The sequence below is a fragment of the Callionymus lyra genome, chromosome 7, assembly GCF_982586985.1.
Source record: "Callionymus lyra chromosome 7, fCalLyr1.hap1.1, whole genome shotgun sequence".
Classification (NCBI taxonomy): domain Eukaryota; kingdom Metazoa; phylum Chordata; class Actinopteri; order Syngnathiformes; family Callionymidae; genus Callionymus; species Callionymus lyra.
Genome location: NC_141824.1, coordinates 12,103,213 through 12,116,289, shown reverse-complemented (window position 1 = coordinate 12,116,289; position 13,077 = coordinate 12,103,213). Strand labels below are relative to the sequence as shown.

At 37.1% G+C, this 13,077-nt stretch overlaps 1 protein-coding gene across 1 annotated transcript; it reads left to right on the top strand.

Moving 5' to 3' along the window:
* The first annotated feature begins 721 nt into the window (after positions 1-721).
* tbcela (tubulin folding cofactor E-like a) lies at positions 722-12,711 on the top strand. The gene is made up of 10 exons (XM_087795445.1): positions 722-809; positions 2,643-2,700; positions 2,816-2,979; positions 5,546-5,685; positions 5,798-5,979; positions 6,045-6,301; positions 8,861-8,987; positions 9,059-9,175; positions 9,283-9,394; positions 12,504-12,711. Exons 3-10 carry the CDS (start codon positions 2,832-2,834, stop codon positions 12,708-12,710), a joined length of 1,290 nt encoding a protein of 429 aa, XP_087651571.1. The 5' UTR covers positions 722-809; positions 2,643-2,700; positions 2,816-2,831; the 3' UTR covers position 12,711.
* The last annotated feature ends 366 nt before the right edge of the window (positions 12,712-13,077 follow it).

Sequence of the window (13,077 nt, the reverse complement as noted above, 5' to 3'; positions counted from 1 at the left end):
AAGTATTTCAAAGTATAAATTAAACTATTAAAATCAAGATAATTAATTAACGAAGTTTTTTTATTTTACTGTATATTCAAAATGAGTTATTTACCTGATTTAAATGTCATTTTCGAAATGTAATAAATATAATTTTTTTAATCTTCATGAGGAGCAAAAATGATTTGCAAAAATGTCAAATGTGAAAGATTAAAGTACCAAATTAAAAACTCTTTAGTCAAACAGGAGAAGTATTTAATTTAGACTAACTAATCCAAATTCAATGGAAAAATACATAGGCCCTTTTACACTTTTATTAAGCTAAAATATAGTAGTTGTTCGACGTATAATGCTGACTGGGAAAGGTTTATATTGACAAATATAAATTAAAAAATAATAATAATAATAATCTGATTTAATTGAAATGTCAGACAACACTGCCCTCCCGTGGAAATATTCAGGACTGACAAATGACATTTAGTGTTTTCAAAGGTTTAATACGTTTAAAATGATCATTCAAAGATTCTTAGAAACAAAAGTACATGTTTTTCTATTTAAAGGATTTGAACCCAATACTACATCAAAGGAGTTTTCGCCAGCGTTCCCTATTTTTGGAATCCAATCAAAGACCTCATTTTAATCAACAAAAAATAAAAGCATATACAATAAATCGTCGCTAAAAAAACAATTTATAAACATCCTTGAGAAAATTATTCGAAAGACACATTTTTAAGCTTCTGCTCGCGTGACGTCACATCCGTGATGCTGGGCAAGAGCAATGACAGCTGGTTTGTTTTTATCAACAGAAAATCCAAAGTAAATATCCGAAGGTATGTAAGAGATCGATTCTTATCTCAGGTGGAAATTTGATATGAATCATCTTTGGTTTCATGTCTGCTCGAGTCCTTTTTCTTGTCAACAACATTCAAACCTCTTTGGTTATATTATGATCATCTTTACATTCCATTGACTTTTGTGTCGAGATTTGACGTTTGGCAGCTATTTTTGGAAAATCCGCTGCGACATATTCCTTCTATCGGCGTCAATTTAATAGATGTCATATATTTATCTTGTGTATATTTTCCCCATTTGTTCGAGTCTAGCTTGACGTTGTCGCCATTGTTTCTGACGGACCAGTAGCTTGTCCGCGTCCTTTAGCTCCAGATCTGATTTCAAAAAATTACTATTCATCATTTTTTTACTGTTTAAATGATAGAGAACTCTTAGCCGATGTTAAGATATCACCAGATCAAATCGATCACCATCAATGATGTCACCAATATCTACGATAGTATTCATTTTTAAATTAAAAATGCTTAAATTGTGTCGTTTTCTAAAGGTAATTTGGTGTCGTCGTTTTAAGGACTTTCATGTTTCAATATTATTGGTTTAGGACTTGTTGTTTTTTTTCTTTTCTTTTTTTTTTATTCATCTTTCTTAAAGCAAAAGTTTAGTTGTGGGTTTAAAAAATATATATATTTTATCTCTAAAAAAGAAAAGAAAATGTTATGTTTAGGACATCATGGTTCAAGAACTCTTTCTACATGTCTCCTCTCCGGATCATGCATATTATTTAATTACATTTTCCTTCATTTTTTATTATTATTTATATGCTATGTTATGGCAATGTCTCTTATTTTATTTTAAGTTATTTTGTCATCTTTTTATTTCTTATTTTTTAATCCATGCAGGGTTTTCATTACGTGATGAAAGCTTCTTAAGATTTTAATGGGTTATTCAGACTTATATTTGACAAAGACATGTCTCTAGTGCAGAACACTGACAAGAAACTGTTTTCTTTAACTGAGAGAAATCTCAATTGTGACTATTTTGGTGTCAAGAAGGATCTGTCTCGCCTGCATATAATACAAAACTTTGCAGCGAGAATTCTGACCCGCTATAGTAGAAGAACTCACATTTCCCCCGATCCTTAAAACTCTTCACTGGCTGCCAGTTTCTTTCAGGATCAACTTTAAAATTCTGGTTATTACTTTCAGATCTATTCATGGTCAGGCTCCTCCTTACATCAGTGATCTGATCCGGACTTACACCCCAGCTCGGGCTCTGAGGTCTGTGGATCAGAATCTACTGATGGTTCCTGAACACGGTTCAGGACCAGAGAACAGAAATCCTTCCAGACTGTTGCTCCTAATATTTGGAAAGATCTCTGTGTTTGATGATCTACTGACTCCTTCAAGAAACATCTTAAGACCTTTTTATTTGTGCTTTTCCCTGATTTTCTGAGACTCCTGTGTTTGTCTTATGTGTCTTGATCTTTTAAAGTATATATTTTAACTGTGTATTGTTTTTGATTGTTAAATCTATTTGTTACCCTGGTCTAGAAAGATCTTTACAAATAACCTTTACTTACTTACCTACTAATGAATAAACCCATATGATGGTCCTCTAGACTACCCTGTCCTCATGTCTCTACACGTTAAATATACTGTATTGATCTCATAAAACCAGGCATGAAAAGAGAAGGTGAACTTTGACCTTGTCAATGCTCCTGTGTCACATGCTCCACTGTTCTTACTGCCGACTCGGTGTAAATCCTGACAGCTGACCAGAGAAAGAGCAGCCTTTCTAGGACACGGAAGAACTGGATAAATAAATTAAAAGTGTCTCTGGTTCATAATTCAAAAGGCTTCTCCCAATTTCAGACAGCCAGAGAGGAAGACATAGAGGCAGAAGACGGTTGTCAAGTCTGAGTCTCTGCAGGTAAGAACTTCCTTTTTTCTATTTTCCATAGTCAACACAAAGGTTATTTGTGAAGGTTTGTGAGCATCGATGATAGACTGATGGATAAATACTCATGTTTTTTTTTGTGCTCCAGCCCAGGCTGTTGAGCCATGGAACCACCAGTGGAAAGTGAGGGTCGCACCTTCGTACAGGTGATCAGTGAGAAGTACAGCCCGGAGAACTTTCCGTACCGCCGAGGGCCGGGAATGGGCTTGGTGGTGGTTCCTACTGCGAGTCCACAAGGATCCCCGATGAAGGGTGAGACGGCGAAGTACTTTGAAAAGTCGAGGTGATGGGAAGTATTACAGGATTTTGCAGGTTGTGGATACAGGGAGTCGTGTCGTGACTAGAAACAACACATGAAAATAACGGTTAAAAGACAAATTAATAGCAAAAAAAGCAACTTCAAAATGTTAATTTTGATATCGGGATACAGGACATGAAGTAGATTAGTTGAGTATATTCGATAAACTATATTTATTCTAAACAATCTTGAGCTATAGTTGAGATCGACGTATTCAGTACGAATCTGACATTAAAATTATTCTTGTTTTGTGCCTGTATTTCTAAAGATAGAACATTGTAATATTTCACAGGCTGTATTTTCAGTGGTTTGTGTTAGCCTAGGAAATTTGCAAAAACAAATCAAAACAACACATTAAAATAACTTAAAAATAAATAAAAATGACCGTAATTATAATTTAATAAAATAATATACAATAAAAAACTGACATGAAAATGTGTTGTTTTTTAGGATATTCCACTGAAAGCAACATACCATCTCCACACGAGTGGATCATTAAATATATTTATTCAAAACTTTTTTGAGCTTAATTTTACAATTTTACAGATTCTTTTGTTAATCAGTTGATTAAAAATCCGTAATCTAAATTATTCCTGTATATCTCATGGGTAATTATATACCACTAAGCACTTTCTTTCTTATTTTTTTTTTTACAGTTTATGGATATTATCAGTCACTCACTAATACGTAGTTTAATAGTAAAGAGCTTTTTCACCAATTTTTAAACAATTCTTTTAATGAGTTTTGTCGACCAAATCTTCACTCGATCCATCTTTTACTAATAACGTTTTTTTTTTTTATTATTACCTATTATATTTCCAAAACTAACATCCTCTTGTGTTACTTGTCACTTTCTTTATCTGAACAAGCTTTGATTTCAATACAGGCTCTGTTAGCATGTGGTGTCACGATGTTAGTGGCTGTTAAAGTCACTTTTTGTTTTGGAAAAGTAGGAAGAATGAAGTCGTTTCACCAGATCCGAGAGTGCTTTTGTATTTAATAATGCTTTCTTTTCTGTCCTTGCCACTCACTCCCTCCGTCCAGTACAATCACCTTTACTTATGAAGAAGATTGTCCATTAGTCATTTTGTGAACGGGGTCAAAATGTCTCCTTCTCCAACTTCCAAAGTGCTTTAGAAGATCAGATTTCCTTCCCAAGATTAAGGTTCTTTTTCCACGAAGCCCATGTGATAACTGTAAAACCAAATCAATGGTGAGGTTGGAAAACAGTAACTTTTTATCTTTGATTAACTCATTTATTGATTGAAATGTGACAAAATAACTTTTAAGGGAATGTTGACGAGGAACAGATTATTTATTTTTGCTTTTGCTCTTTTAGGTAATTAAGTAAGTAATATTTGTACAGCGCTTTTCTAGACCAGGGTCACAAAGCGCTTAAAAAATCGAAACAATACCCAATAAAATATATGCTTAAAAAGCTTAGGAGCAACAGCCTGGAAGGATTTCTCTCCTCTGGTCCTGAAGCGTGTTCAGGAACCATCAGTAGATTCTGATCCCCAGACCTCAGAGCCCGAGCTGGGGTGTAAGGCTGGATCAGATCACTGATGTAAGGTCTGACCACGAATAGATCTGAAAGTAAGAACCATAATTTTAAAGGTTCATCCTTAAAGAAACTGGCAGCCAGTGAAGAGTTTTAAGGATCGGATAAATGTGAGTTCTTCTACTAGAGCGAGTCGGAATTCTCGCCGCAGAGTTCTCGGATTTGGGAAGGATTTGTCAGGTTTTGTAAATAGAGAGATACTTTATTTTACTACTGCCATTTATCTTAGATGCTTAATTAAAATCAACTCTATTTTAAAAAGATTTAAAACTAAAATAACTGAAGGTTGAGAAGATGATATTGGGTGAAAAAAAACATGGGTGGAAATGAGCAGCTTGTTGGATTGAATCTTGTTTTAAAAATATTTCTCTGTATTTGTTTAGAACTTGTTTTGCTTTCAATGGATATCTACGGTTGTCCCTCTTTTATTGCGGGGGGTTATGTTCCGATAACCCTGCATACGCTCTCAAAAACCTACATCTTTTTTAATAACGTACAATTAGGAATAATTTAAGACAGAAAGATGAACAAACACTTATTAAAACTTGCAAACTCAACATAGCATACAACAACCCTCTCAGCGAGTGTGACCGTAACAGCTCCCATAATGCTTTGCCGCCCAGCCAACCAATCATAGTTGAAGATCATTTTCGACATAGCAACATAGATGTAGACTTTAAATACAGCATTGAAGCGACCAATCAGCCGTCACGAAATAGAGCAGTGTTGAAAGGCATCATGGGAGTTTCACTGTTTTCTTGGCACCATGAGTAAGTGCAACAAATACAAGCTTTGATGTTCTTGACTGCAGCTTCATGAATATATTTTAACATGCAGTACTCTGTGCAAAAAGTAAGTCATTGAAGCTGCAGATGAAGAACCAGGATATAGAGATACTCTGATGTGTTTCCTGGATCTGCACCTGTGCTCCTCTCACCTGAGCCTCCCCCCGACCACAGACCGCCTCAACATGCCGAGCGTGCTGGTGCTGAACAGCTGTGGGATCAGCAGGGCCGGCGATCAGAGCGAAATTGCGGCTTTTTGTTCCCACGTGATGGAGCTGGACTTGTCCCACAACCAGCTGAAGGACTGGCATGAGGTGCTGACTCTGGGTTTGTTGGTCCACCAACGCTGACGCATGTGCATGTTGACAACGTTGACCTTCTGGTGCAGAAGTTAACGTCGAACGGATTGTTGTTGTTTTTTTTCAGATCAGTAAAATCATCTCCAACATCCCCAACCTGGACTTCCTCAACCTGAGCTCCAACCCCCTGGCTGGAATCCCCCTGGAGCGAAGGTGTGCCGCGACCTTCTCCAAGGTCAGACGGCTGGTCCTGAACAACACCCAAGTGTCCTGGGACACCGTTCTGCTGCTGACCCGTGAAATACCGGAGTATGAAAGTGAATGTTAGGGTTCAAAGACTGCAGAACTTTCTGAAGCATCTGATCTTCTCACAGGTTGGAGGAGCTTTTCTTGTGCCTGAACGAGTACAGCAGCGTGAGCGCCCCCAGCGTTGCCTGTCCAAACCTCCGCCTGCTTCACATCAACGACAACGGCCTTCATGAGTGGGAGGAGGTCCGGAAGTTTGCCGCCATGTTCCCGGGTCTGGACACCCTGGTGATGGCGAACAACAACCTGGCCTCCATCCAGGACAGCAAAGATATTCTGCAGCGACTCTTTCCCAACTTGCGGAGCATCAATCTCCACAACTCAGGTCAGTGAGATCCGGTTATTTTCCGACAGACCCTGGAGGTTTTCGGGAAAAAAGGCCGTGGAATTCCTGCAAACTCAAAGGAGTATCGGTAATACGGTATCGCATTAATAATTCAAATCAATTTTGTTTGAAGCGTAAATTCATCTCGGAGTTAGTGGAAGACACTTGACAGTTTAAATCTTTTTTTTAAAGAGAAGAGAAAAACAGAGGGAAGAGGGTGAGAAAGAGTGGAAGGAAAAGATTAGTTGGGACTCATGTAGTTTCCAGTGCCATAAGAAGTATTTTCTGTACCTAGTAAGATGAAATAAATATTTTAAAATTGTTGTTTTTTAAAGAGGTCCAAGCCTGCGTTTCTAACTTTTAAACACACTTTTACACTATTGTCATATAAGAAGATAATACATCTTAATAATGAATGACTCAATATGAAGAAATACATTTGAACATGGATACAAATGATATGTACTGTATATCATGTAAAAGTGTAATACTGCACAAAGGAGTAGAAAAAAGTTAAAGGCTATTTAATTTCCCTTCAAAATGTTTGTTTGTGGCAAAATATATATTTCTTAATCTATATAAATACGTTATATCTAAACACCGACATCAATACGTTACAGATATAGATGGATATATCCATCACATACATATTGACATAAACTCATAATGATTTTAAAAATGCAAGTAAGTAAGTAAGTAAGTAAGTAATATTTATTTATATAGCGCTTTTCGAGACCAGGGTCACAAAGCGCTTAAACAATCAAAACAATACTCAAAAAAGTATATACTTTAAAGATCAAGATAATACTGAGAACAACACAGGAGTTCGAGAAATTCAAGGAAAAGCCTGAACAAATAGAAATGTCTTAAGATGTTTCTATTGTAAAATAAATATAATACAACAAAAAATATAGTTTTCTGTCTGTAGTGTATGCCCCAAAATAATAAATGTTTTATTTATTATTGTTTTTCATTATTTTTGTTGTATTATTTGGGTTTAACTTTTTAGTTTCATCATAGTTTTACATTTTTATTATTATCTTTATTCATTGCTGTTTTGAATGTGTCTATTGTTTGTCCTGCTGAAACCACTAAAATGTGTCCAATGTGGGACAAATAAAGGAATATCAATGAATCAAAAACAATCAATAATATATGCACATACTGGGCAAATATAAAATGGTATCAGTTGTTGCTGTGACTTATTTTGAATAGTCAGAAAGTCTCACAAAGTTACTTGTGAGTTTGTTTTTGCCAAAAATGATTATGATGAGATTATATTTCATGAGTCATTTCTATATCGAGGAGAATCACTGGAGGATCTATTTTCATATTTGTATTAGAGGAAATATAAACTGAAAAAATGTTTCAGAAATTTAAAAATAAACATTTCGGTTCTTCTCTTGTGATGTAAGTAACATTAGTCTGTGATTGACATTAGTCCTGACACGTCAAGACCCTTGTTTTAGTCAAGTTTACTCTGAATTTTTTTTAAATGTTTTTATCTGAAGGTCCTTATACCAAAATACCAAAATGTTCAACTTCATACAGATAATCAGGAAAATATTTGAGACTTGGTCGCATTTTCGATGGATTAAGAAAAAAGAAAGAAAAATTGAATAGAAATATTTTTATTAACATGAAAAATAGAAAAATTGTTGGAACATGTGACAATTAACAGAAAAAACGAATAGAAAAATGTAGATAAAAAAAAGCTTTGTAGAAATGATGTGATGGTGCTATCAATACTATGATACTCTTGACAAGCCCAGTCCATGGTGCAGAAAAAGGTTGAGGACCTTTAAGGAAGCTTGTTTTGTGCTCGTCACAATTAGGGTCACAGTCTCTTTTGAGTAGGTTTGAATCCCAGTTGTGACTTACAGATTCATTTTTTGAATTTCATTGAATTTGATTTTGTTTGTGTTGGAAATACACATTTAAATGCATGTGTGACACAAAAGTACGCAATCTGGCTTAGACAATATATAGTATTTAAAACTTTAAACTACTATGTGAATCGCTAAATTAAAAAAATAAATGCTCAACCCTTGTGTTCTCTGAGAGTCAAGGTGAGCCGAAGAACCAAAAACAAATATGTTTGTGGTATCCCTTTAGTTGTCTCTGGGTCAAGGGAACCCAAAGGCCTGAAAACAAATGTGATTCTCGTGTCCTTTGTGTTGTCTCTTGGTCAAGGTGAGCTGAAGAACCAAAAACAAATGTGTTTGTGGTATCCCTTGTGTTGTCTCTGGGTCAAGGTGACCCAAAGGCCTGAAAACAAATGTGTTTGTGGTATCCCTTGTGTTGTCTCTGGGTCAAGAGGACCCAAAAGCCTGAAAACAAATGTGTTTGAGGTATCCCTTGTGTTGTCACTGCATATGTAGTTATGGAAGTCAGTGAGTTTGGGTCGCCTTGACCCTGAGATGACACAGGGGTAAAAAAAAAACAACCTTACTGTGAGACAATGGAAAAACCTTTTTCAATAATTTAAAATCACGACATCAAGTTGTGGCTCTCATACATCATCAAATTAAAACACATTTTGTTTATCTCACGCTTCAGGTCTCAGTAAATGGGAAGACATCGAGAAGCTGAACTTCTTCCCGAAGCTGGAGGAAGTTCGCCTGCAGGGAATTCCGTTGCTGCAGCCGTACACGAACGCGGAACGACGCAGCCTCCTGATCGCACAGTGAGCGTCCGAAAAACAAGTTCGATAGAAACGTGCCGAAGAAAAAAAAAAGTCACGTTTTCCCTCCACAGGCTTCCCTCGATATCACTGTTGAACGGCAGCGTAGTCACCGACAGTGAGCGAGAAGACGCGGAGAGATTCTTCATTCGCTATTACGTGGACTCACCTGAGGAGGCTGTACCTCGCAGGTAAATGATGTCGACGCGTGAAATGTTGTCGAGGAATGGAGAATAATCTGATGAAGGACGGTTGCATCTGTCGATCTTCTAAACACTTGTGTTGATCCGTGCTTCAGGTACCACTGCCTGGTGAAGAAGTACGGCAAGCTGGAGCCTCTGGCCGAGATCGACCTTCGTCCTCGCTGTCGTGCCCAGGTGGAGGTCCACTGTGAGGGGAAAGTAGAGGAGGTAAGTGGTAAATTATTTTGGTCAGTAGCCACTAGGTGTTTAAGAAAATATTGATATAATGATATACCGTATTTTACGCATTTAAGGCACACTTAAAACCTTTAATTTTCTCAAAAAACGACAGTGCGCCTTATAATCCGGAGCGCCATATATATGGTATATATATATATATATATATATATATATGGTATTACATGGTGACTTGTTTACAAACACTTTCATGACTCTGCGCCGACTGAGCCGACACGCCATGGGCGGGATTACTTCATTGCGTCATCACGGGGTGGGATTTACGACCCACGTCACATCATGGCGGACGTCTATGGAGTGATATTACTTCCACCGGTTTGAGCGAGTGTGTCTTGGTTGTTGTACACTCAAGATCACTCTGCTGCTTGCTCAACCAGGCATACACGTTCTTTTATTCTATGCGCATTATAATCAGGTGTGCCCTATTTATGAAAACAGTTCTTAAATAGGCCATTCATTGAAGGTGCGCCTTATAATCCGGTGTGTATAATAGTGCGGTGAATACAGTATATACATTTTTTAACATTTTTTATTTTAATTCAAAGTTATTTTATGGTTTATATTTCAATAGTGTGTGTATAAAAGTCAATCATTCAATGTTTTATTGACGAATTAACACTCAAATATTCAAAGCTTTTATTCATTTGTGTGGTGCAATTGAAACCTCCAGCCACTAGTTGGCAACATTCACATCATTTCCTCTGTGCCAAAGTAACCACAAAACCAGCGAAATGGCAGCATTGAGTGAGAAAGAAAAGGACACGCATGAGGCTCTAGCAGCTTTTAAAGCTGATATTTGGACTCATTTTTGGCTTTTAACCAAAGTTTCAAGTTTAAAAAAATGAATCATTTGACCCACCAAAGTGTGATGGTGGTTTGGGGTCCTAGTCCAGGAATATTCAACTGAAATTCCCTGAGCTCCAGTAAGAGACGTCCGGCCTGTGGGCCGCTCAGCCTTTTCACTACTATCCCCTTTAAACGCATTTAAAATAGACACAAAGTTTTGAATAATTTAACACTTGTGTATTAAAATAGCAACGGCTAAGTGTCTCCTCCCTTTATACTCCTCTGTCCTGACAGAGGAGTCACATGAGAACGTCTCAGGCATTTGCTTTTTGTGGAGATTTTTCAATCCATTCGTCGTATGGCAACACAAAAATCAGATCATATCTAAACAATTCTGGGATCCATTTAAAAATCTGCTTTGCATTCAAAAAACAAAACTTTATTTATACAGTATAACCGTCAAGGTAATGTCTTTATAAGACTCAAATCATGATATTTTTAGACACGGAGATGGAAATTAATAATCAAGTTAAAACCATCTTGTGTTTAAAATCAAGATAACCGATAAGAAGTTCCAGGGAAAGGTTTTTGTTGGCCAGCATCTCAGTTTAGTTAAATGAAATGCGGTGAGCTCCGCAGTTTTTTTCAATAATCTAATAAAAGGTTTTGTCCCTGGTTCTTTTTGACCGCTCCCAGTATATCACAAATAATCGAGTCACGTTTAAACTTATTGTAAATAGCTTGGAGATCTTATTCTAAAAAAAAAGAATACATTCTCTATATTTTATCTGCTTCAATCCTGGAACACTGTTGTTGGTTTTTGTGATAATACTCTTGTATAAATGAATGTCAATGTTAGGATAGTTCTCTGAGCCAAAGTTCTTAAATTCATATCGTAGATAACTATTCTTAGCAACGCTAACATCAGATAGAAAGTTGACCAGCACCAAACGTAATGCTGTTCTGTTAAAAATTATATTTTACTTTATGACTAACATTGGTCGTTTGTGGAATTATTGTTGTGTTACGATTGGTGACTGAGGTCAAGTGTAAGCACAGTTATAATTCCTCTTAAATTAAAAAAAAAAAAAAAAGGTGCAAGAACGAATAATCAGTGAAGTATTTTCAGAGTGATGTTTTCTTTTTAGAGTTATAGGCAATAATGTTTGTTCATTTTAATGTAGCGACTGGAGTTCAGTTGTCTTCGTCTTCATCTTCGTCCAAAAAAGACACTTAAAAACATCCCAAAACCTCCATATTGCTCGACTGTAAAGTTTAGCTTCAGGTATAAAAAAGGAGTCTGAGACTTTTGAAGGAGGGTCTAACACAGAGCCTTGTGGAACACCGCGTGAAAACTTAACAACTTCAGACTTTTTTTTAACCCACCATACAATGTTTTTTTCTTGTTATTTATTTACACTATATGTTTAATCTAATATTTATCTACGCTAAACCGTTTTCTCTTATTGTTTCTACTGCCAACTTTCTGCTTATTTTCAGAATAATCTGTTCCCTTTTAGAGTTATAGACAAAATGTTTGTCCATTTTATTTTTGTGACTGTAGCTCAGTTGTCTTCATCTTCATCTTTGTCCAAAAAGACACTTAAAAACATCCAAATACCTCCATCTGTAACGTCCCTCTTGTATAAAAGCCTCTATATATAGAAAACAAAAAAAAGAAGTCTATATATTTAAAGCTTGTTTGTAGTAGAAGTCATCAGTCTCTCAGCTCCTGCTTGATGTCTTGCTTTATTTAAACAAATGTGTCATTGTGCAAGATTTAGGCTAGCAGCGTCCGCTAAAAACAAGTTAAAAATATACTGACTTGTTTTGTTTTTTCCGGAATAATTCCAAATGCTGAGGCCTCAATACAAGATGGTCGTTACAGACGAGCAGTATGGAGGTATTTGGATGTTTTTAAGTATGTCTTTTTGGACGAAGAGGAAGACGAAGCTGGACTAGCACTGTTCGCTGAAAACAAGCTAAAAAATGGATGTTACAGATGAGCAGTATGTAGGTATTTGGATGTTTTTAAGTGTCTTTTTGGTTGAAAATAATTGAGCACTAACTCTTTGAGTAGAAAATTATGAGTGAAATAAGAATTTTCGGTCACTGTGGATAACTTTAAGTGTTTGTTTGGCTTCTGACACCAACTTTGTTTCCTCTGGAACCGTGTTTATGGAACGATGACAGCATGTCTCTGCAGGAGAAGCAGTGATGAATGCAGCAGCTGCACTGGTTCAACACCTCCAGCAGATCCTCATTAATCTCGTCTCGCGTCTCTCGTCTCCAGCTCAGCATCCGTCTGGACCAGACCGTGGCCGAGCTGAAGAAGCAGCTGACCACCGTGGTCCAGCTGTCCAGCAACAGCATGCGGCTGTACTACATCGACAAGGGCAGCGCCTTCGGTCCCGAGGAGATGAAGTACAACACCAGAGCTTTGCACTCGTACACCATCCAAGACGGTGACGAGATACTTGTGGTGCCCAAGACCAAGTGAATGAATCTGCGCTCGAGAGGGGGGGGGGGGGGGGGTGTTAAGAAACTAGCTTTTTAAGGACTCATTTGAGGTTGGGGAAGGGGTGGTCCAGGGAAGATCCTATAATAAAATACTTGGAAAAGGACCACTAGAGTCACATGACAGAACTGCCGCACCGGAACTGGACGAACAGGTCTGCTGGTCTATCAGTACAGCTTTACAACAACTACAATCTCGCACATATAGTCAGTGAAGCCGGTTCTCCATCAGGACGGCGGCTCCAGAGATGAAGTGGATAAATTAAGAGTATCTTTATGAAAATACAGAAGAAGAAGAAGGAAGATGGTTAGAGCGGCCATTAGCATCTCCAGGAATCTCTTATGAATCA